This window comes from Callithrix jacchus, chromosome 6 (genome assembly GCF_049354715.1).
Source record: "Callithrix jacchus isolate 240 chromosome 6, calJac240_pri, whole genome shotgun sequence".
In the NCBI taxonomy this organism is placed as follows: domain Eukaryota; kingdom Metazoa; phylum Chordata; class Mammalia; order Primates; family Cebidae; genus Callithrix; species Callithrix jacchus.
This window is the reverse complement of record NC_133507.1, coordinates 19,420,818-19,442,196: the sequence shown is the minus strand read 5'-3', so window position 1 is coordinate 19,442,196 and position 21,379 is coordinate 19,420,818. Positions and strand designations below refer to the sequence as shown.

General features: G+C 47.5%; 1 protein-coding gene across 16 annotated transcripts in view; it reads right to left on the bottom strand.

Moving 5' to 3' along the window:
- The window catches only part of VPS33B (VPS33B late endosome and lysosome associated), a 38,343-nt gene that overhangs the window by 4,593 nt on the left and 12,371 nt on the right, over positions 1-21,379 (bottom strand). For 7 of the 16 annotated variants that reach the window (XM_035303839.3, XM_078326787.1, XM_078326788.1 and 4 more), the window contains 19 exons: positions 20,237-20,317; positions 19,042-19,103; positions 15,626-15,675; positions 15,366-15,433; positions 10,544-10,589; positions 8,064-8,158; positions 7,528-7,632; positions 7,029-7,125; positions 6,748-6,825; positions 6,467-6,540; positions 6,097-6,183; positions 5,819-5,909; positions 5,505-5,579; positions 5,174-5,238; positions 4,873-4,927; positions 2,995-3,041; positions 1,706-1,838; positions 1,061-1,134; positions 182-283 (listed from right to left, as the gene is read on the bottom strand). In XM_035303839.3, coding sequence (XP_035159730.3) covers positions 182-283; positions 1,061-1,134; positions 1,706-1,838; positions 2,995-3,041; positions 4,873-4,927; positions 5,174-5,238; positions 5,505-5,579; positions 5,819-5,909; positions 6,097-6,183; positions 6,467-6,540; positions 6,748-6,825; positions 7,029-7,125; positions 7,528-7,632; positions 8,064-8,158; positions 10,544-10,589; positions 15,366-15,433; positions 15,626-15,675; positions 19,042-19,103; positions 20,237-20,317 — 1,485 coding nt within the window. Of the gene's footprint in view, positions 1-181; positions 284-1,060; positions 1,135-1,705; positions 1,839-2,994; positions 3,042-4,872; positions 4,928-5,173; positions 5,239-5,504; positions 5,580-5,818; positions 5,910-6,096; positions 6,184-6,466; positions 6,541-6,747; positions 6,826-7,028; positions 7,126-7,527; positions 7,633-8,063; positions 8,159-10,527; positions 10,590-15,365; positions 15,434-15,625; positions 15,676-19,041; positions 19,104-19,919; positions 20,318-21,379 lie in introns of all 16 variants that reach the window. The other 9 variants (XM_008998374.5, XM_078326790.1, XM_078326791.1 and 6 more) reach the window with 4 other exon arrangements.

Below are 21,379 nucleotides of genomic sequence, written 5' to 3'. Positions count from 1 at the left end.
GAATCACTTGAATCAGGGAGGCAGAGGTTGCAGTGAGCTGAGATCCCGCCATTACACTCCAGCCTGGGCAACAGAGCAAGACTCTATCTCTCAAATTAAAAACAGAGTTGAGACAGGCCAGGGGCCGAGAGAAAGCAGAGAGAGTGAAATATGAATGGACGCAAGAGTAACATGCTCTCACCTGCTCAATGATTCGGCAGCTCAGGGGCACGTAAGCACCACTGAAGACGTAAGCCATGTCTCGGGGCACTTTCAGATCATACTCACCGTCCACGCGTGGAATCTGTAAGACAAAGGGACTTCAGGCAAATGACAGCTCAGCTCCCTAACCGTTTAAAGGGTCAGATAAAGTGGCAAAGCCCAAAGAGCAGTTCTTAGTTCAACAAAAGGGAGAAGCAGCAATAGCCCTGAAAAGAGGATCCATAGCCGAAGATGGCAGTTTCTGTTCAGCAACTGCCAGTTCTCTGGAATGAGTTCCCATGTGCCATTACTGAATAGTACGAAGGGCTGGGAGGGAAGGCTTCTCCTTTCCCTGCCCTCAAGTGACACGGGATATGGCTGTCACTGAAGCAGCATTTATTCTCTGGCAGTGGCAGGTGCTTGTTACATGTGGATTAAATGAATGAATCTACAATGCTATAAAACTACCAAGCAAAAGAATCCTTCTACACATGAAATGACAAAAAAGCTTTTGTGGATTCAAAGTACTCCACAGTGGGCCAGGCTTGGTGGCTCACACCTGTAATCCCAGCATTTTGGGAGGCCAAGGTGGGCACATAACCTGAGGTCATAAATTCAAGACCAGCCTGGCCAACATGGCAAAACTTCATCTCTACTAAAAATACAAAAATTAGCCAGGCGTGGTGGCACATGCCTATAGCTACTCAGGAGGCCGAGGCAGGAGAAGCGCTTGAACCCAGGAGGCCGAGGTTGCAGTGAGCTGAGATCATGCCACTGCACTCCAGCCTGGGCAACAGAGCAAGACTCTGTTGCTCCCCAAAAAAGGACTCCACAATGCAATGAACCCACCATCTCCCCTAACCATCCCTGTTCCACATACCAAATTCAGCTTTTTGCTGATGGCACGAAAATTGCTCCTCTTGGCCAGAGAACTGAAGGCATCAGTAATTTTTCCTGGGGAAGAAATCTGTGTCAGGTTTCACCTAAGGTCTGTGCATTCATGACACTGCCATAGGCAACACCGTTCAGGACATGACAGCACCAGTCACATCCCAAAACTCTCGGAACCTGTTCACCTACCATTCCCTGGAACTAATCAAGGTACTCCCCATCCACAGCCTTCCCCCTCCTACAGGGTACCAGCTCTCTACAAAATGCAATCCACCGGTGACCTGAGTTTACTGCTATGTGCTTTGGAGTTAAACCAACCTAACTTACTAAGGGACCTGGGACAAATCACTTAATTCTCTAAGCCTCAGTTTCATCATCCATAAAATGAGGATGAGAAAATCTACCTCACAGAGTCTTTGTGAAGATTAAATGAGAAACTAAAGAACTGAGCGCATGGCAAGTGTTCACTATGTGGAAACCGCTCCTACTAGCAGTAGTGGTAGTAATTGTCATGACATTAATAGGAAGGAATCAATCCAGCTTCTCCAGTTCATTCTGTCCCTCCCAGTGTGCTGCCTGTTTAAAGAAGTCAGGACAACAGCTGGAGCAGGGGCCACCTGTGCTCCCTGCTTACCTGCAGCCTTGTCAGTCACCAGCTTGCTCACTTTACTCTCCACGGCTGTGAGGGTGTCTCCGGGGCCCTGCTCTGTTAGGAGCCCAGCTCGTCGCAGATTGGAGAAGGTTAGCAGGTGCTCAGGGCCATAGCTCTGAAGGAGATGCAATTAGACTATTTACTGAGTTTCCAAAAAGCATTTAGCACTGTCAGCCTCTACAGAGGTGAGGGAGAGAAGGACTATGCAGTCGCTGCCATTAGGGAGCTCACATTGTGTTAAGATAAATTTTCACATCAGAAATAACCAAACAGGGGCTGGGCTCAGTGGCTCACGCCTCTAATCCCAGGACTTTTGGAGGCCAAGGCAGGTAGATCACTTGAGGTCAGGAGTTTGAGACCAGCCTGGTGAACGTGGTGAAACCCCGTCTCGACTAAAAATACAAAAATTAGCCAGGAATGGTGGCTCGGGCCTGCAGTCTCAGCTCCTCAGGAGGCTGAGGCAGAGAATTGCTTGAACCTAGGAGGCAAAGGCTGCAGTGAGCTAAGATTGCGCCATTGCACTCCAGCCTGGGTGACAGAGTGAGACAGCATCTCAAAAAAACAAAAAAAATTACACCAAACAAAAAAGGATAAAAAGCAGCATGAGCCGTGTGTGGTGGCTCACGCCTGTAATCCCAGCACTTTGGGAGGCAGAGGTGGGTGGATCATGAGGTCAGAAGTTTGAGACCAGCCTGACCAAGATGATGAAACCCCGTCTCTACTAAAAATACAAAAATTAGCTGGGCATGGTAGTGTGCACCTGTAATCCCAGCTACTCTAGAGGCTGAGGCAGGAGAATCGCCTGAACTGGAGAGGCAGAAGTTGCAGTGAGCCAAGATCGCACCACTGCACTCCAGCCTGGGTGACAGGGCGAGACTGTGTCTCAAAAAAAAAACCAAAAAGACCTATGGATGTATGGGGAAGGCTTCCCAGATGAAGTAAGACTTGAACCAGGAAGGAAAGCAGAATCAATGCCCCACACAGTGCTAAAATGAGGGAGACAACCAGGAGTAAGAACTCACCACTGGGGCCAGTGCTGAAATGTTGAAATTCCCAGCACTGGCCCTGTGCCATGAGTGTATGGGGTGAAACAAGAGTAAAGGGCAGAGAGGCATGCTGAAAGGTGACTCTCCCTAGCAGCTCTAGGAGGTGAGAATGGAAACAGGAAGGTAATGGAGGCAGGAAAGGGGCCACTTCTTTTGCCGCTTTCAAAAAATGCCCAATAACTACCTCCACCAAGTTCCCTCAACAATACATTCTCCAGGCCTTACCTGCAGATACTGTGTTTTGAGAGACCGGTAATCCTTGGGGATCAAACCTAAGAGTGAAGAAAATAAGACGGGTGCTTAGAAAGAGGCCAGCAGAGGCACCCTAAAATGTACAGATAAACCAGCAACCAATGCCTTCTTCAGGAGGCACTCAGTCAGTGTTAACCCTGTAGCATATACAGTTGGTTTTAAATTTAAGCTTGCTTATTGAAAGATAAAGCCTGGGTCTGGGAGTTCCCAATAAGAGTTGTGAAACACGTGTGTGCTGAGGAGGGGACACGGGAACTAAAGGTGATCATAGGGGGGCGGGGGCGGATTCAGTGGGGCAAGGAGAAGTGATGACTCATGCATTTCTTTCTGGCTAAGGGGCAGTTGTCCTAGGAACTGCTTCACAACTACTGAGAAACAGGAAAAGTGTTCGAATGACTCCCAAAAGCACGGTCTTAAATGTTTTTCTCCATAGAGGTAAGAATAACTGGGATTCTAGGCTGGATATAGTGGCTCATGCCTGTAATCTCAGCACTTTGGGAGGCCAAGTTGGGTGAATCACCTGAGGTCAGGGGTTCAAGACCAGCCTAGTCAACATGGTGAAACCCCGTCTCTACAAATACAAAATTAGCCGAGCGTGGTGGTGCATGCCTGTAGTCCCAGCTATTTGGGAGGCTGAGGCAGGAGAATCACTTGAACCTGGGAGGTGGATGTTGCAGTGAGCTGAGATCATGCCATGGATCAGCCTGGTAACCAAGCGAAACTCCATTAAAAAAAAAAAAACTGGGATTCTAACTATAGTAAATGAGATTTAGAATAAGCAGAATACGGCCGGGTGCAGTGGCTCACGCCTGTAATCCCAGCACTTTGGAGGCCAAGGTGGGCAGATCACCTGAGGTCGCGAGTTCAAGAATAAGCAGAATACTTCTCCGGGTAGAAATCAACCTTCGGCTGATTGATTAGTGGGATTAGTGGCTGATGCCTGTAATCCCAGAATTTAGGGAGGCCGAGGCAGGTGGATCACCTGAAGTTGGGAGTTCTAGACCAGCCTGGCCAATATTACAAAATCTCGCTGCTACTAAAAATACAAAAATTAGCTGGATGTGATGGCCTGCACCTTTAATCCCAGCTACTCAGAGGCTAACGGGGGACTTGCTTGAACCCGAGAGGCAGAGGTTGCAGTGAGCTGATATGACATCATTGCACTCCAGCCTGAGCAACAGAGTGAGACTCTGTGCCTCCCCCCAAAAAAAAAGTAAAAGAAAAAGAAGGGGCAACCTTCAAGAAAATTCACCAACTGGAAGACTTCAACAGTAAAATGAAGTTGCCACGAAGGTTGCAAAATCTGAGATTTTAGAAATGTTCATGAAAACCAGCTGGGCACGGTGGCTCACGCCTGTAGTCCCAGCTACTCAGGAGGCTGAGGCAAGAGAATCGCTTGAACCAGGGAGGGAGAGGTTGTGGTGAGCCAAGATCATGCCACTACACTCCAACCTGGGTGATGGAGTGAGACTCCATCTCAAAAAAATAAATAAATAAAATAAATGTTCAGGAAATTAACTTGCTATCCCTTTTTCCTGGAATGTACCTTTGTTTTATTGAAAATAAAGACAGACGGAGTGACAAGAGAAATCCCACTCAGCTCGGCACCCCTGCAGTCCTAAGATATGGCTGGGTTCTAGGGTGGCCTGGATGTGTTCCCGCTTAGGGCAAAAACAATACATTCCCCTGTGGCCTGGTGATGATTCACCCCAAACAAAAAAGAATCCACCAAATTACAGGGAAACATTCTGTTTGCTAAGACATGTGCCTTAGCCTTTCAAAATCACTTCTTCTGTCCCTAAGGCATAGTTTCTCAATCTGCCATTCTCATCTGTAGTCTCTTGGGCTCACCATTCTCAGTGATGGACAAAAGGCACATGAGGCGCAGGCTTTCTATAGGCGACACCTGCACAGGAGGAAAGAATCAAGGAGAACCGAAGCTTCATGACATGTGTCCTTCCCCTCTGCTTGAGGCTGACCTCACCATTCTCGGCTCCACCCAGCCCTCCACCTGCGCACCTGCTGGGTTCTATGTCCCCACCTCTAAACACCATTCTCGGGTCCACCCAGTCCTCCACCTGCACACCTGCTGGGTTCTATGTCCCCACCTCTAAATGCCATTCTTGGCTTCCTGGGCCCTCCACCTGCACACCTGCCGATCTATGTGCTCCTCGATGTAGCTGGTGCTCTCCCGGATGTTGAATCCCTCTAGTAGTGCTGTTAGTAATCAGAGGAGAGCCTGTTACCGGGGGACCAGCTCAGCTGCTGCCATCTATGCTAACAGGTATCTATCTCCCCATCTCTTTCTCCATCCTTGGGGTGGATTAAGGGACCCCCAGGACTTCTAGCAGGACCCAGCATTCCACATAGCTTCCCAGTGTCAGCTGGAAAGAGCCAGAGAACATCTTCTCAGGGTGGGACAGGGACTGGGAGCAGGGGCAGGAGAAGCATAGGCAGTAGCACAGCAAGGCTGCTGCAGTTACCATGCTCAGTCTTGATGAGCTCCTGGAAATCCTGCTTGGTTTTCTTCTTCATGATGGATTCACAGGCCCCAATATCTGCAGGATGGACAAAAAAGGAGCTGATCTATTCCTGGTTCTAGAAAGATGCCCCTTTATTGTCCAGAAGAATAAAAACCTCTTGAGGTAAAATCCAAAAGCACTTCTTCCCACTTTACAGCAAATAAGACCATATGTGTCAGATGAACAGAGGTCTCCTCCTCAGAGGCCATGGTCCTCTGGAGCTTTCCCTGGAGGGACACAGTCACTTCCCCTCTGCCCCTCAAGCTGAAACCTACGGAGACTCAGCAGGCGGTGCTCCTGTTTCAGGCCCTTGAGCTCCTGGGACACAAAGTTCTTCATCTGCTTGATGTCCATGCCTCTCCGGCGCTGTGGGTAAATTCCCAAAAGTGAACCCCCAACCTCAGACACAAGAAAGCACCCCCATCCCTCAGCTGCCATGCATCCATGAGAAAGGACAGGGAGCTTGTTGTAGTATTAGAAAGAGAGTCCACGGGCAGCAGCCTTGGGAAGCCACCGAGGCAACAAAACAGAGGACCCAGGCTCCGAGCCTCACATCATACTGTGCCTGCAAGTTCCGGGCCTTCTGGCTCAAGAAGCCAAAGACGTTGGAGAAGTGCTCGTTTCGAATCTCATGGAACACCTGTGAGGGGAATCAGATGGGAGCAACACTCTGTCAGAACAGAACTTAGCAGCAGAATGACAGTACAGGAAGCATGCTGCAGTGTTCCGGAAATACAAAGGAAACAAAGAAGGCTGAGCTGGGACCCGTAAATCCATGTCAAGTCCACTCTGCTCTGGGGTGTGCTCTTAACTGGTGGAGAGACCCTCTCCCACAGACTCAGCCTCCCCTTGCAGAGCTGGGCCTGCAGCCTCATGTAAGCAGCTGCCCTCAGGGGGTCCACTGCTGGCACCCACACCCTCACCTTGTCCTCGGCATTGAGGAGCACCTTCAGGCTCTTGTCAGAGGATGTGACTTCTGGGCCAAAGTCGACACTCCCTTTGAGAACAGAGGGACAGCTATTAGGATCTCCAGTGAGGACTTCTCCTACCCTTCCCTGAACCGCCATAAAGGTCCTCAAACTGTCTGGAAGCCAGCAGTTCATTCAGGGTCTGGGTCTCTTCCACAAGCCCTGTCCCATGTGGGGGGTGCCAAGGCTGATGACCACATCCATCTTGCCAAGATGCAGAGGACAATGGCACTCACCACACTTGATGCGGAAGGTGTCATCCACTAGGCCCTCGTAAACCACTTGGGAGCAAAGTGCTGTCACAAAGTCCACATCTGAAACAGAGATCCCTGAGCTCATACGAAGGTTCTCCCTGACCCAGCCCCCAACACAACATGCCCAACGGTAGCTCTGACACTTTCCATGGGGCCAAGGGCACACGCTCCTCAATGCTGGGATTTCAGCTTTGCCACCACACTTGCCGTATTCCCACGTCTTCTAGGGCTGAAAGACGACAGGAGTGCTAGGCATAATTTACCTCTGTCCAAGAGAAAGATATGTCCAATCTCTGGCCTTCGGCCCTTGGTTTCACCATCCTCCTCCTCCTCCGGTTTCCTCCACAATTCATAAGCCATCTGCCAGGGCCCAGAACATTCTGTCTTGTGTCCAGGTCCCTACTGCAGCCCCATATCTACAGAAGCCAACCCCTTCCACCTGATACTTCCTCTTATTCACCATGTGCCCCTACTCTACTCCCACCTGTGTCTATCCCTGCCCACCCCTTCATGCCAATGAGAAGGAGTGTTAGGAGTGTTACTCTGTCCCCAAAATAAAGAGATTTAGGAATGCTACCCAGGAGACCCTGGCTCTTGCTTCTGTTAGCCACACAAGTTCTCCTCTCTGAGGACCTATTCCAGAACAATGAAAGCAAAGCAAAGAATATACCTCATATCGCAGACGCCCTTGGATAAGTCCAGGTGGGTCCAGAACAAAGGAAATAGGGTCTGCTGGGACACCAGTACCGCGAGGGCTCTCACCTTGGCACATCTGCCAATTCCATAGCAATTTGGAAAGGGTCCATACAGAGTGCTGAGAAGGTGCAAGGCCTGAGCCACAGTGTTGATCCAACGCTGATCTCCTTCCTGCAGGGACCACACAAGCCACAAACATATAAATCAACCCCACAGGACCATCTGGAAAGTGGCTAACCCTGGATGCCTGGGACAGGATGGCAGGGTCTGGAAAAAGCTTGAAAGGCTCATTTTCATTGGCCCCTGGACAGGCAGGGTCTGGGGAATGCTTGAAAGGTTCATTTTCATTGGCCCCTGTAGCAGGATGATGCTTAAAAGGTTCATTTTCATTAACCCCTGGAGCAGGCAGGGTCTGGGGAAGGCTTGAAAGGTTCATTTTCATTGGTCCCACAAAGACCAATCTGTAGCACTCAATCACTACATCACAATCACTTGTGATAAATTATTTCAGTTGGACAAAGCTTACACTGGTATTTCTAGTCCTCTGGATCCCACATTTGTCCCCATCCCCTGATGCCAAGACCCAAGGGCCCTGCATTTACCAGAAAGTAATCCCTGAAAAATTCTGGTAGTTCCATGCTCAGCAGATCCACATCAAGAGGCAGTAGAGAGAAGGCCCATTCATCGCAGCTCACATCTGTGGGGATAGAAAGCATCAGCCTCCCTGCAGAAGGTACTTAGCTCCACGTTAAGAGGGAAGGTCCGCCACAATCATGCAACAAATATTTGAGCGCCTGCCACATGCCAGTACTGCATTAAGCAATGGAGCCTCAAAGAAGGCACAGCCCCTGCCCTTAAGGAGCTCAAGGTCTGATAAGGAAAGGAGACATGTCTACAGCAGAATGTAATACAATATGGTAAGTGGTGGGTTTTTACTAGAGGGCTGACCAAAAGTGCCAAGAAAACATTCATTCACTCTCTATTTATTTATTTATTTATTTATTTATTTATTTGGGATGGAGTTTAGCTCTTGTCACCCAGGCCGGAGTGCAATGCCGGGATCTTAGCTCACTGCAACCTCTGCCTCCTGGGTTCAGGTGATTCCTGCCTCAGCCTCCTGAGTTGGTGGAATTACAGGCATGTGCCACCACACCCAGCTAATTATTGTATTTTTATCAGAGACAGGGGTTTTGCCATGTCAGCCAGGCTGGTCTCAAACTCCTGACCTCTGGTGATCTGCCCGCCTCAGCCTCCCTAAGTGCTGGGATTACAGGTGTGAGCCACCATACCCGCTCACTCATTCATTCTTTAGCAAGTATTTACTCAAAGCTGCCTACATGTAGGATGATGTTGAACACCAGAGATAACAGCGGTGAACAAAACGGACAGACTCCCAACCTTCTGGAGCTTGCAGTCTAGTAGGGAAGACACACCAGACAAAGTATGACACAAACTAGGAAATCATGGTTGTGCTCCAAAGAGGTCCAACAGCAAACTGTGAGCACAAATATTAAAAGGATGTAACCACATTGGGGGTGTAGAAAAGACTTCTTTCAAGATGAGAAAATTAAACTTAGAATTTGGGTAAGAGGCCGGGCATGGTGGCTCATGCCTGTAATCCCAGCACTTTGGGAGGCCAAGGAGGGTGGATCACCTGAGGTCAGGAGTTTGAGACCAGCCTGGCCAACATGGTGAAACCCCATCTCTACTAAAAATACAAAAATTAGCAGGGTGTGGTGGTGCATACCTGTAATCCCAGCTACTCAGGAAGCTGAGACAGGAGAATCGCTTGGGAGGTGGAGGTTGCAGTGAACTGAGATCAAGCACTGCACTCCAGCCTGGGTGACAGAGCAAGACCCTGCCTCAAAAAAAAAAAAAAAAAGAATTTGGGAAGACTTGGAAAGGCAAAAAAGGTGTAGGGTGGAGAACATTCTCGGCAGCTGGAAAAGCATGGGCAATGTCCCTCTGGCTGCAGGGTGGTGAGTCAGGAGAAGGAAGCAGCACAGGATGAGGCTAGTGGGACAGGAGGGGCCAGACTGTGCAAGGGACAGGGAATGCTGGGCTTTCTACTGAGCCACTGCCAGATTTCCAGCAGGGAGTGCTGTGATGAGATTTGGGCTGTGATGAGGTTTGCGCTGTGTGAGGAATACAGAGGGGAGGCCCAGTCTTTCCTGTGAGAGCCTTGGAAGGTGAGAAAAGAGTGGTTGGCCGTTTCCAACTCTAAGCCCTGGTGTTCGCTTCACACAACCTCAATAGTGTTCTTTTTTTCTTTTTTTTTTTTTTTTTTTGAAACTGAGTCACACTCTTGTCACCCAGGCTGGAGTGCAATGGCAATGGCAACCTCTGCCTCCTGGGTTCAAGCAATTCTCCTGCCTCACTCAGCCTCCCAAGTAGCTTGAATTACAGGTGCGCAACACCATGCCAGCGAAGTATTGTATTTTTAGTAAAGATGGGGTTTCATCTCTATATTCATCAGCTACATTCATGTGGCTGGGTACAGTGGCTCACTCCTCTAATCCCAGGCTGGTCTCGAACTCCTGATCTCAGGTGATCCACCACTTTGGCCTCCCAAAGTGCTGGGATTACAGGCATGAACCACCATGCCTGGACTTTTTTTTTTTTTGAGACTGAGTCTCGCTCTTGTCAAACAGGCAGTAATGCAATGGTTCAATCTAGCTCACTGTAACTTCCGCCTCCCAGGTTCAAGTGATTCTCCTGCCTCAGCTTTCTGAGTAGATGGAATTAGAATTACAGGCGCCCACCACCACACCCAGCTAATTATTGTATTTTTAGTAGAGATGGGGTTTCACCATGTTGCTCAGGCTGGTCTTAAACTCCCGACCTCAGGTGATCTGCCCCCTTGGCCTCCCAAAGTGCTGGGATTACAGGTGTGAGCCACTGTGCCCGGCCACCAGTAGTCTTCTAATTTGTAATCCTCTTCCCATTCCCATTCTTAGGAACCTCTCCTCCTGCTAGACTAACAGGAATAAGACTAGGAAAAGGAGCTAGGGGTGGAGAACAACAATTATTTTTTCTTCTGTATGTTCTCTCTCCCTTTCCACTCACATTCATCTCTTCTCACCTCCATAGATTCCCTCTTCTTCAAGCACCATCTCACATGCATAAAACTGAAAGAGAAAAGGAAATTGATTAGTAACTACCTTCTTCCTGTTCTCTCCACTTCTCTGGATTCCTCCATGGTCACTGATGAGGACAATAATTACTGAACCCAGTGAAAGACAAGAGAACCCAGACTCTTAGACCTAGAAAGGACCATCAGAATGATTCAGCCCAGCGCTTCATTTCTTTCTCATCCATTTAATTTACGTTTGAGTAAATTGCTTCTTATCTCCCTAAGAGAATGGAAGAGCTTTACAAAGGAGGAGTTCAGCTGTCTTCAGAAGGTGAGTTGTATAGGCAGAGATGAGAGGAACAGCATGAAGTGCTCTGGAAATTGTGGAGAAGCAGGTGGGAGGGAAAGAGTTGTGCAAGGGAGACTGAATTCTGTTTAGGACATGCCCACAGACCTTGGGAGACACAGACATGGACTTGGGATTCAGTAGCATACAAGCAGTGTTTAAAGTAGATGATGTGCCTGGGTGCAGTGGCTCATTCCTCTAATCCAAGAACTTTGAGAGGCTGAGGCAGGTGAATCACTTGAGCCCAGAAGTTCTAGACCAGCCTGGGCAACAGAGTGAGACCCCACCTCTACAAAACAATGCAAAAATTAGCCGGGCATGGTGGTGTGCACCTGTAGTCCCAGCTATTCAGGAGGCTGAGGTGGAAGGATCACTTGAGTCTAGGGAGTCGAGGCTGCAGTGAGCTGAGATTGCGCCCCTGCATTCCAGCCTGGGCAACAGAGTGAGACCCTGTCTCAAATAAATAAATAAATAACAAAGTGGATGGTCTGTCCAAGAGAAAAGAACACACAGAGGAGAGCGAACGACAAGACTCTAGGGAACACCAAGATGAAAGGGGGCCAGAGTACAGGGCAGGGCGGAGAAGACTGAGAAAGAATACCCAGAAACGCAGGGGCAGGAGCAAACAGCAACAGTCAAGGCAGGGAAGGTTAGAGATGCAAGGAAGGCCAGGCAACAGTGTCAAAGCCAGGGCAGGTAGTAGGATTCATAAAATAGACACCACTGGATTTGACAACAGAGGCCTGAGGGAGGCTAGATGAAAGGATGAAGGTGGAGATGAGGAAGCAGAAGCAGTGGCAGTAGAACGTTTTTTACAGAAGCCTGGCCATGAAAGAAGGGGGAGCCCTGATGGGGGAAGAGATGAAATGGGGGACACTGTTCAGAAGGGATGGATGTGGGTGAAGGCAGAAGAGAAAGGCTACCTGGTAAAGCGAGATAATGGAGAAGGAAGGCAGAAGGGGGGCCAGGAACTGGCATGGAATGGCTAATCTTAGAAAAGGCCATGATCTCTTCCTCCTTTGAGAGAAGTGGGGAAAGTAATAAGAAAGAATGCTGAGGGCACTCACATTTGATAATGAGATGACATTATTAACAGCTAATGTTTTAAGCCCTTAAAATGGACTAGGCATGGTTCTTAGCGTTTTACAAGAATCACTTGTCTTCATCTTCATACTGGCTCTTTGAGATGTAGATCAAGGCTACCTGCTCCTTATTTGATAGTTACACAGAAGAATCCTATACATCCCTCACTCATTTATGCCAGGAAAACTAAAATCTACACGTCTGCTTTTAGCTTTTAATGCTAAGTAATGGAATCCCAGAGCCAGGTCCGAAAATTGCCAGTCTTCATAATTATCAAAGGGAGTCTCAAGGAAGAGATAGGGATGCCTCCTAATATGAAATTAGGTCAAAGAATCTGATTAGATAAGGTTGTTAAGTGGAGAACACTCATAAACATACAAATTTTGTTTTTCTGTGTAATGTAGAGGTTTACAGGATTATTTTAACTTGTAGGATTATTCCCTGTTAATACAAATCTGTCCTTGGCCAGTTACAGTGCTCATAACTGTAATCCTAGCACTTTGGGAGGCAGAGGTGGGCGGATTACCTGAGCTCAGGAGTTCAAGACCAGCCTGGGCAATCTGGCAAAACCGATCTCTATTAAAAATACAAAAAATTAGGCAGGGCTCAGTGGCTCATGCCTGTAATCCTAGCCCTTTGGGCGGCCAAGGCAGGCGAATCAAGAGGTCAGATTGAGACCATCCTGACCAACACGGTGAAACCTTGTCTCTACTAAAATATAAAAAATTGGCCGGGCGTGGTGGCTCACGCCTGTAATCCCAGCACTTTGGGAGGCCGAGGCGGGTGGATCACGAGGTCGAGAGATCGAGACCATCCTGGTCAACATGGTGAAACCCCGTCTCTACTAAAGATACAAAAAATGAGCTGGGCACGGTGGTGTGTGCCTGTAATCCCAGCTACTCAGGAGGCTGAGGCAGGAGAATTGCCTGAACCCAGGAGGCGGAGGTTGTGGTGAGCAGAGATCGCGCCATTGCACTCCAGCCTGGGTAACAAGAGCGAAACTCCGTCTCACAAAAAGAAAAAAAAAAAAAAAAAAATATATATATATATATATATATATATATATATATATATATATATAAAATTAGCCAGGTGTGGTGTTATGTGCCTGTAGTCTCAGCTACCGGGAGGCTGAGGCTGGGGAATCGCTTGAACCCAGGCAGTAGAGGTTGCAGTGAGCCGAGATTGCGCCACTGCACTCCAGCTGGGTGACAGAGCAAGACTCCTCAAAAACAACAAAAACAAAAACAAAAAATTAGGCCAGGTATGGTGGCTCAGGCCTGTAATCCTGGCACTTCGGGAGGCTGAGGCAGACGGATCACAATGTCAGGAGATTGAGACCATCCTGACTAACAAGGTAAAATCCTGTCTCCACTAAAAATACAAAAAATTAGCTGTGCGTGGTGGCACACGCCTGTAGTCCCAGCTCCTCAGGAGACTAAGGCAGAAGAATCACTTGAACCCAGGAGGTGGAGGCTGTAGTGAGCTAAGACTGTGCCGCTGCACTCTAGCCTGGGCAACAGAGCGAGACTCCATCTCAAACAAACAAACAAAAATTAGCCAGGCATGGTGGCCCACACCTGTAGTTCCAGCTACTCGGGAGGCTGAGGCAGGAGAATTGCTTGAACCCGGGAGGTGGAGGTTGCAGTGAGCCAAGATAGCACCACTGCACTCCAGCCTGGGTGACAGAGCAAGACTGTCCCGCTCCACCCCCCAAAAAAATCTGTCCTTGAAAGTATAATTGGAAAAATAAAAAGGTTACGTAAAAGTCCATAAACTAGAAATGATTGCCATGGCTCCTCTAATGACATTCAGAAGTATCTCTAGCTCCAAGTGGTTGTCCTACTCAATAATAATACCTCACATGCTTGTATTCCTAAGCAGGATAAACATGTCTAAGATTGTGCCATCAATTCTCAAGTGACATTCTAAGGAAGGTCACTGGCTCTTTCTGCTTATTCCTTTTACAGAAGGAGAAAACAATACATGCCTGGGGTACCACTTGATTTCTTATTTCAACAGAGACTCAAAGTCATCTCACTTAAATTAAGAGATAAGTACTATCATCAACTCTATCTTCCAGGAGAGAAAACTGGGACACAGAACAGCTGAGTCCCTGACCCAAGACCACACAGGTAAAAGCCCTCAAAGGCAAATTTTATCCAGACAGCCTGGCTTCCGAGGCTTCAGTCCTTAGTCACTGCTTCTATTTTCTCTAGAATTTTCTTAGAAAATTGAAAAGGAATAAATCCCTGTTCTTCCTACTCTAGTTTCTTCCTTCTCTAAGTGTGCATGCACTACCTGCTACAGCTTTACAGGCCTATGGCTGGTAAGGTAAAGGCCTGGAACGTCATTCCTCCCCATTGCTGGGAATGAGGATGCACCTAGCTGATGTGGAGGTGAGAGGAGAGCTCAGTGCAATCAAGAAAGGGAGAGACTATGCTGGACCTCCACATATGCACTGCAATTATTGAGGTAAAGAAGTCAGCGCTCTCGCTGGCCATGCTAACTCACTGTGTGAGCATGGGCGTCAGTTCCCTCAGCTGCTCAAAGTTGGGGTGGAGTAAAACAGTCTCTAAGGTTCCCTTCCTGTGCAAGAAAGAGTTTTTCCTATATAAGGTGGCATGGTTCTAGTAACCCAGGAGCAGCCCAGCCACATGCCTATAAGCATGGGGAGAAGGGGGAGGGAGGGTGATGATTTGTTGACTACTAAAGGGATACAGGGAGAAAATCATTGAAAAGCTGTAGCACTGCACCATTACTATCCTAGATCTGTGTTAGGGACACAGGGCAGGTTCTGCTTTGCAAGTGTGAAGCTTTTCATTTAAAGAAATCTAGAGGCCTCCTCTACATAGATTCCTCAATACTTTATTTGGGAAAGTATGATGACAGACCCTCTGCTAAACAATTGAGGATACGTTAATGAAAAGACAGTGACAGGTATTTGGCTTAGTCATACATCATTTGCTTTAAGGGAGTGCTATGGTTGAATGTGGCCCCCAAAAGTTCATGTGTTGGAAACTTAATCCTCAGTGCAGCAGTGCTGGGTCCTGAGGGAGGCGTTTTCATGAATGGATTCAGGTCCTTATGGCAGGAGTTGGTGGCTATAAGGCAAGGCCGGCCCCTGGGCTCCTCTCAGTGTCATGTGCTGGCTTCCACCTCCCACCCTTCCACCACAGGATGACGCTCACCAGATGCAGCCCCATGCTCTTGGACTTCACTACCTCTCCAGACCATGAGCTGAAGACATTTCTGTTCATTATAAATCACCCAGTCTCAGGTATTCTGTTACAGCAACAGAAAGCGAACGAAGACAGGGAGGTAGTGCTGTTGGCCCCTTACCCCTCCCTAGTCCTCAGTCCTGTTCTACCTTATCCCACTTCCTCCAAGACCCAAACCCACCTTCTGGGGGCTGAAGATCACTTTGTATTTGCGAGTTCGGCCAGCCACTTTGTCAGCATTGACAAGACCTACAGAGAGAAGGAATGCAGCCAAGCAAGCCATGAGCCATCTGTTACACAGCAGCAGGGAAGCAGATATCCTCTACTAGTGCTCCTGCCAACCCAGATGATTCTTTCCTTATTAGAGGGTCCTTATGGCCAAGGCCCTTAGATCTTGCCCACCCTTTCCCACAGTTACCCATAGTACCATGGCACACTCACTGGCAATGTATCGCATATTCTTGATACGGGGTCTGACCAAGAAGCACAATCTATGAGAGAGAAAGAAAAAAAAACAGTGAAGAAAAATTATCAAGTTGGATAGCAACTTAGAAGCAGCTGAAACAATACCAGCTCTTTTGCCATTTGTCTACGGGTCTCACCCCAGCGACAGCTATGCCACCAGATCTCTTGGTCCACCAGATGCCAACCACAGAAGACACCTCTCAACATAACGGGTATAATATGATGAGCTGGGTACACTACTGACCCTATGGTGGACCCAGGAGTTCCTGTTCTCAAGTACCTTACAATCCAGTGGGCAAAGAAAGATGCATATATAGGCAGTATATTAACAACCAAGTGTCAAAAACCAATACAAGGATACACCATAAAAATACACAATTATTATTCATCAGTTAAAAATAAAATAAGACCAGGTGAGATGGCTCATGCACTTTGGGAGGCTGAGGCAGGTGGATCACCTGAGATCAAGAGTTCAAGACCAGGCTGACCAACATGGAGAAACCCTGTCTCTACTAAAAATACAAAATTAGCTCGGCGTGGTGGCACATGCCTATAATCTCTGCTACTTGAGAGGCTGAGGCAGGAGAATCACTTGAACCCGGGAGGGTAGAGGTTGTGGTGAGCCAAGATCACACCATTGCACTCCAGCCTGGGCAAAGAGCAAAACTCCATCTAAATAAAATAAAAAAAATAATGGCCGGGCGCGGTGGCTCAAGCCTGTAATATCAGCACTTTGGGAGGCCGAGGCAGGTGGATCACGAGGTCAAGATATCGAGACCATCCTGGTCAACATGATGAAACCCTGTCTCTATTAAAGATACAAATATTAGCCGGGCATAGTGGCAGGTGCCTGTAATTCCAGCTACTCAGGAGGCTGAGGCAGGAGAATCACTTGAACTCAGGAGGTGAAGGCTGCGGTGAGCCAAGATCGCACCATTGCACTCCAGCCTGGGCCACAAGAGCAAGACTCCAACTCAAAAATAATAATAATAATAATAATAATGGTAAAATAAAATAAAATATACTATAGGGCCTGGCGAGGTGGCTCATGCCTATAATCCCAGCATTCTGGTAAGCTAACGCAGGTGGATTACCTGAAATCCAAAGTTCGAGACCAGTCTGGCCAATATGGCAAAACCCCTTCTGTACTAAAAATACAAAAATTAGCCAGGTGTGGTGGTAGGCGCCTGTAATCACAGCTACTCAGGAGGCTGAGGCAGGAGAATTGCTTGAACCCAGGAGGCAAAGGTTACAGTGAACTGAGATCCCACCACTGCAGTCCAGCCTGGGTGACAGAGTCTCCGACTCAAAAAATAAAATAAAACTGTAGGCATACACAGTTGTGCACACCTGTAATCCCAGTTCCTCAGGAGGCTGAAGTAAGAGGATCCTTTGAGCCCAGGAGCTCACTCCAGCCTGTACAACAGGGTGAGACCCTGTCTCTGAAAATAAATAAATTTAATTTAAAAAATTTAAAAATACTGGCCAGGTGCAGTGGCTCACACCTGTAATCCCAACATTTTGGGAGGCCAAGGCAGGCGGATCACCTGCAGTAGGGAGTTCAAGACCAGCCTGACCAATATGGTGAAACCCTGTCTCTAATAAAAATACAAAATTAGCAGGGTATGCTGGTGTATGCCTGTAGTCCCAGCTACTCAGGAGGCTAAGCCAGAAGAATCACTTGAACTCAGGAGGCAGGGGTTGTGGTGAGCCGAGCTGAGATAGCACCACTGCACTCCAGCCTGGGCAACAAGAAAGAAACTCCGTCTCAAAAAAAAAAAAAAAACTTAAAAATATAAGAAAGTAATAGAAAATAATGGGGTCTATGGATATAGTCTCCATGTATCCAGGAGATTTTTTTTCTTCTAAGAAAGCATGTACAGGTCGGGTGCGGTGGCTCATGCCTATAATCCCAGCACTTTGGGAGGCCGAGGCAGGTGGATCACAAGGTCAAGAGATCGAGACCATCCTGGTCAACAAGGTGAAACCTGTCTCTACTAAAAATACAAAAATAAGCTGGGCCTGTAGTCCCAGCTACTTGGGAGGCTGAGGCAGGAGAACTGCTTGAACCCAGAAGGCGAAGGTTGCGGTGAGCCAAGATCATGCCATTGCACTCTAGTCTGGGTAACAACAGCGAAACTCCGTCTCAAAAAAAAAAAAAAAAGCGTGTACATTAATTAAGTTCAAGAAATACTTTAAAAACAAGACAACAGCTGTATATGACTACATGCTGAGAGAACAAGACAAATACAAAATGCCACATAAATCCAGAGGAGAAAAATCACCCTGGACTGGAAGGGCAATAGAGCTTTATAGAGGCTAGAGTACAGTGGGGCAACCTCGGCTCACTGCAACCTCCGCCTCCTGGGTTCAAGAGATTCTTTCGCCTCAGCCTCCCGAATAGCTGGGACCACAGGTGCGTGCTACCACGCCCAGCTAATTTTTTTTGTATTTTTAGTACAGACGGGGTTTCACTGTGTTGGCCAGGATGGTCTTGATATCTTGACCTCGTGATCCATCCGCCTCGGGCTCCCAAAGTGCTGGGATTACAGGCGTGAGCCACCGCGACCGGCCAGGATGGGCATTCTTTATAGGAGCAGTGAGGACAGAGACAGTTTCAGGCAGAGTGAATGGAATGATGAAAAGGGTGAAGGTACAGGCAGAGAGCTGGGAGAGGTGTGGAAGCACATGTCAACAGAGGCTTGAAGGGGACACACAAGAGACAAAGCCAGAAAGGTAATGTGGGAGGCCACGCTGCAGACAGGCTCAGAGTCTATGATAAATAACTGGACAATCTTTAGCAAGTGTTGAGAAATCTTGTAGATTTTTTTTTTTTTTTTTTTGAGACAGAGTGTTGCTATCGCTCAGGCTTGAGTGTACTGGAGCAATCTCAGCTCACTGCAACCTCTACTTCCTGGGTTCAAGCAATTCTCCTGCCTCAGCCTCCTGAGTAGCTGGAATTACAGGTGCCCACCACCATGCGTGGCTAATTTTTGTATTTTTAGTAGAAACAGGGTTTCTCATGTTGGTCAGGCTGGTCTCGAACACCTGACCTCAGAAGATCCACCGCCTTGGTTTCCCAAAGTGCTGCGATTACAGGCATGAGCTGCCATTCCAGGCTGCCTTGAGAAGAGCACAATGAAAATAATTTTGAAAGATTAGTCAATCTGGTTATAGATGGTAATATAAATTAGAGAGGGAAGAGGACAAGAAACTACAGAAAAGAAACTACAGAAAATAAAACAAAACTAAAGAAGAGGTTAAACCAATAACCTAGATATGAAATTGTAAAGTTCAGGGAGGTGATCCATGTATGTCAGCCAAGGACAGATGAAAGGCAGATGTAGGGACCTCCTCCAGCTTGGAGTAGGGACAGACTCCCAGACACTCACTGTTCATTGGAGCTGAGGACTGGCTTGTTCTCCACCTTGTATAGCTTGTCTACTTCGTGTTGCTACAGAGAGAATCCAATAAGACAATGGACATAAGAGTGCCTGAAAAGCACAAAGCATGATACAAAGATAGGGACTTTTTGAAAACTTCCTCATTCTGCTAATTCTAGGAATCAAACTGCTCCCCTGACAACGGTCCCACTGAACCCTCCTCAAACTGTCAACAGAAAACCCAAAAATAAAACAATGTCAAAATAGTAAGGCCAGGCAGGGTGGCTCACGCCTGTAATCCCAGCACTTTAGGAAGCCGACGCGGGTGGATCACCTGAGGTCAGGAGTTGAGACCTGCCTGGCCAACATGGTAAAACCCTGTCTCTACTAAAAATACAAAAATTAGCCGGCCTTGCTGGCAGGCACCTGCAATCCCAGCTACTCAGGAGGCCGAGGCAGGAGAATCGCTTGAACCTGGGAGGTGGAGGTTGCAGTGAACTGAGATGATGCCATTGGACTCCAGCCTAGGGGACAAGAGCAAGACTTTGTTTTAAAACAAACAAACAAACAAAAAACAGTATGGGCCAGGTGCAGTGGCTCATGCCTGTAATCCCAGCACTTTGGGAGGCTTGAACCCAGGAGTTTGAGATCAGCCTGGGTACTATAACAAGATTCTGTCGCTATAAAAGAAAAAAGAAAAATTTATCTATCTATATATTTTTTTAATATATGTGTGTGTGTATATATATATGTGTGTATATATGTATGTATATATATGTGTGTGTATATATATATATGTGTATATATGTTCTGTAGCAAACAGATTCAGAAAAATAAGCACATAATAAAGTTAAATTTTAAAATTGACCAGGTGTAGTGTCACATGCCTGTGGTCCCAGCTACTTGGGAAGCTGAGGCAGGAGGATGACATGAGTCCAGGAGGTCAAGGCTGCAGTGAGCTGTGATTGTGCCATTGCACTGTACTCCAGCCTGGGCAACAGAGAGACTCCATCTCCCCCCATAAAACAAAAAACAAACAAACAAAAACTATGAACAATAGCATCAATCCCGCTTTTTCACACAATTCAGCTACCCTCTATTTGCCCTGTAAGGGGAGTCACACTTCAGTAATTTATATTGATCATCAAAAGAAAAACTGCTCAAAGAGGAAAGAGGGGCATGACCCCAGGGAAAGGGACAGTACCTTCAGAATGGAGACATTGGCAATTCGATCCAAAGGGCTCATGAGATCTGCCTCAATGAATAAATCCTTTTTTCCAGGAAGCTGAAGGAGAGACAGGATGCTGGGTTACTCACAGTCCCACGAGCTTCCTCAGCTGAGAACTGGCCCAGCCACCCATCTATCAGAAACACCTGCCCGAGGTGGGAGGGCCCTAAGCATGGTCTACCCCGGCACCTTATTAATTATCTGGATCCCCAGCTGACATTTCTCTGTATATTTGCCTATTTTGCCTTCTCATTTCCTGTACCAGTGGGAAGACATTCCACCTTCTTTCTCAGGTTAACTCCTTGTGGCTCACTTTCTGAGGTTAATTCCTTTGCTCACCTGTGACCTTGATTGGCACCTGACTCCCCTTCTCTGCTCCCTCCTCCACTCTGGCTCCCAACCACTCCTGATCTACTGCTGAACAAAGCCAAATGCAACAGAACGCCACCTTGCATTTTTCCCCCAAGTACAAAATCAAATAGTACACATTCACTGCAGAAAACTTAGCAAAGCCAGGACAGTCCTCACCCCGTTACCCTTCTACTCCCTCACCCCACAATCCCTGTCATCTGATTCCTGCGCCACCACTCCTGACATAGACTCTCAATGCCTGTTCAGAGGAAGGAGTGGTCACAGTTAGTGACAAGGAGGGGAAAGTCATTCGAAATTTCCTCTCAACCAAGCCTTCACAAATGAGTAGGGTGTTGACATGGACATATAAAGAGGGCAGCCCAGCAAAGATCAGGGAAAGAGCATAGGCTGTGTGGTAAGGGGATGATTTTGCTCTCCGAGACATTTGGCAATGTCCAGAAATGTTTTTGGTTGTCTGACTCAGGGTAGGGAATTTACTGGCATCTTTGTTTCTATTAGAGAGGTGGGTAGAGGCCAGGGATGTGGCTAGACATCCAACAATGTACAGACAGCCCCCACCACAGACAATGATCCAGCCCAAAAGGTCAATGGTATAGACAGCAGGCAATCTTTTATTTTTTTATCTTATTTATTGTTTTTGTTTTCTTTTGTTTTAGAGATAGAGTCTAGCTCCATTACCCAGGCTGAAGTCCAGTGGCACGATCTCAGCTCACTGCAACCTCTGCCTCCAGGATTTAAGTGATTCTC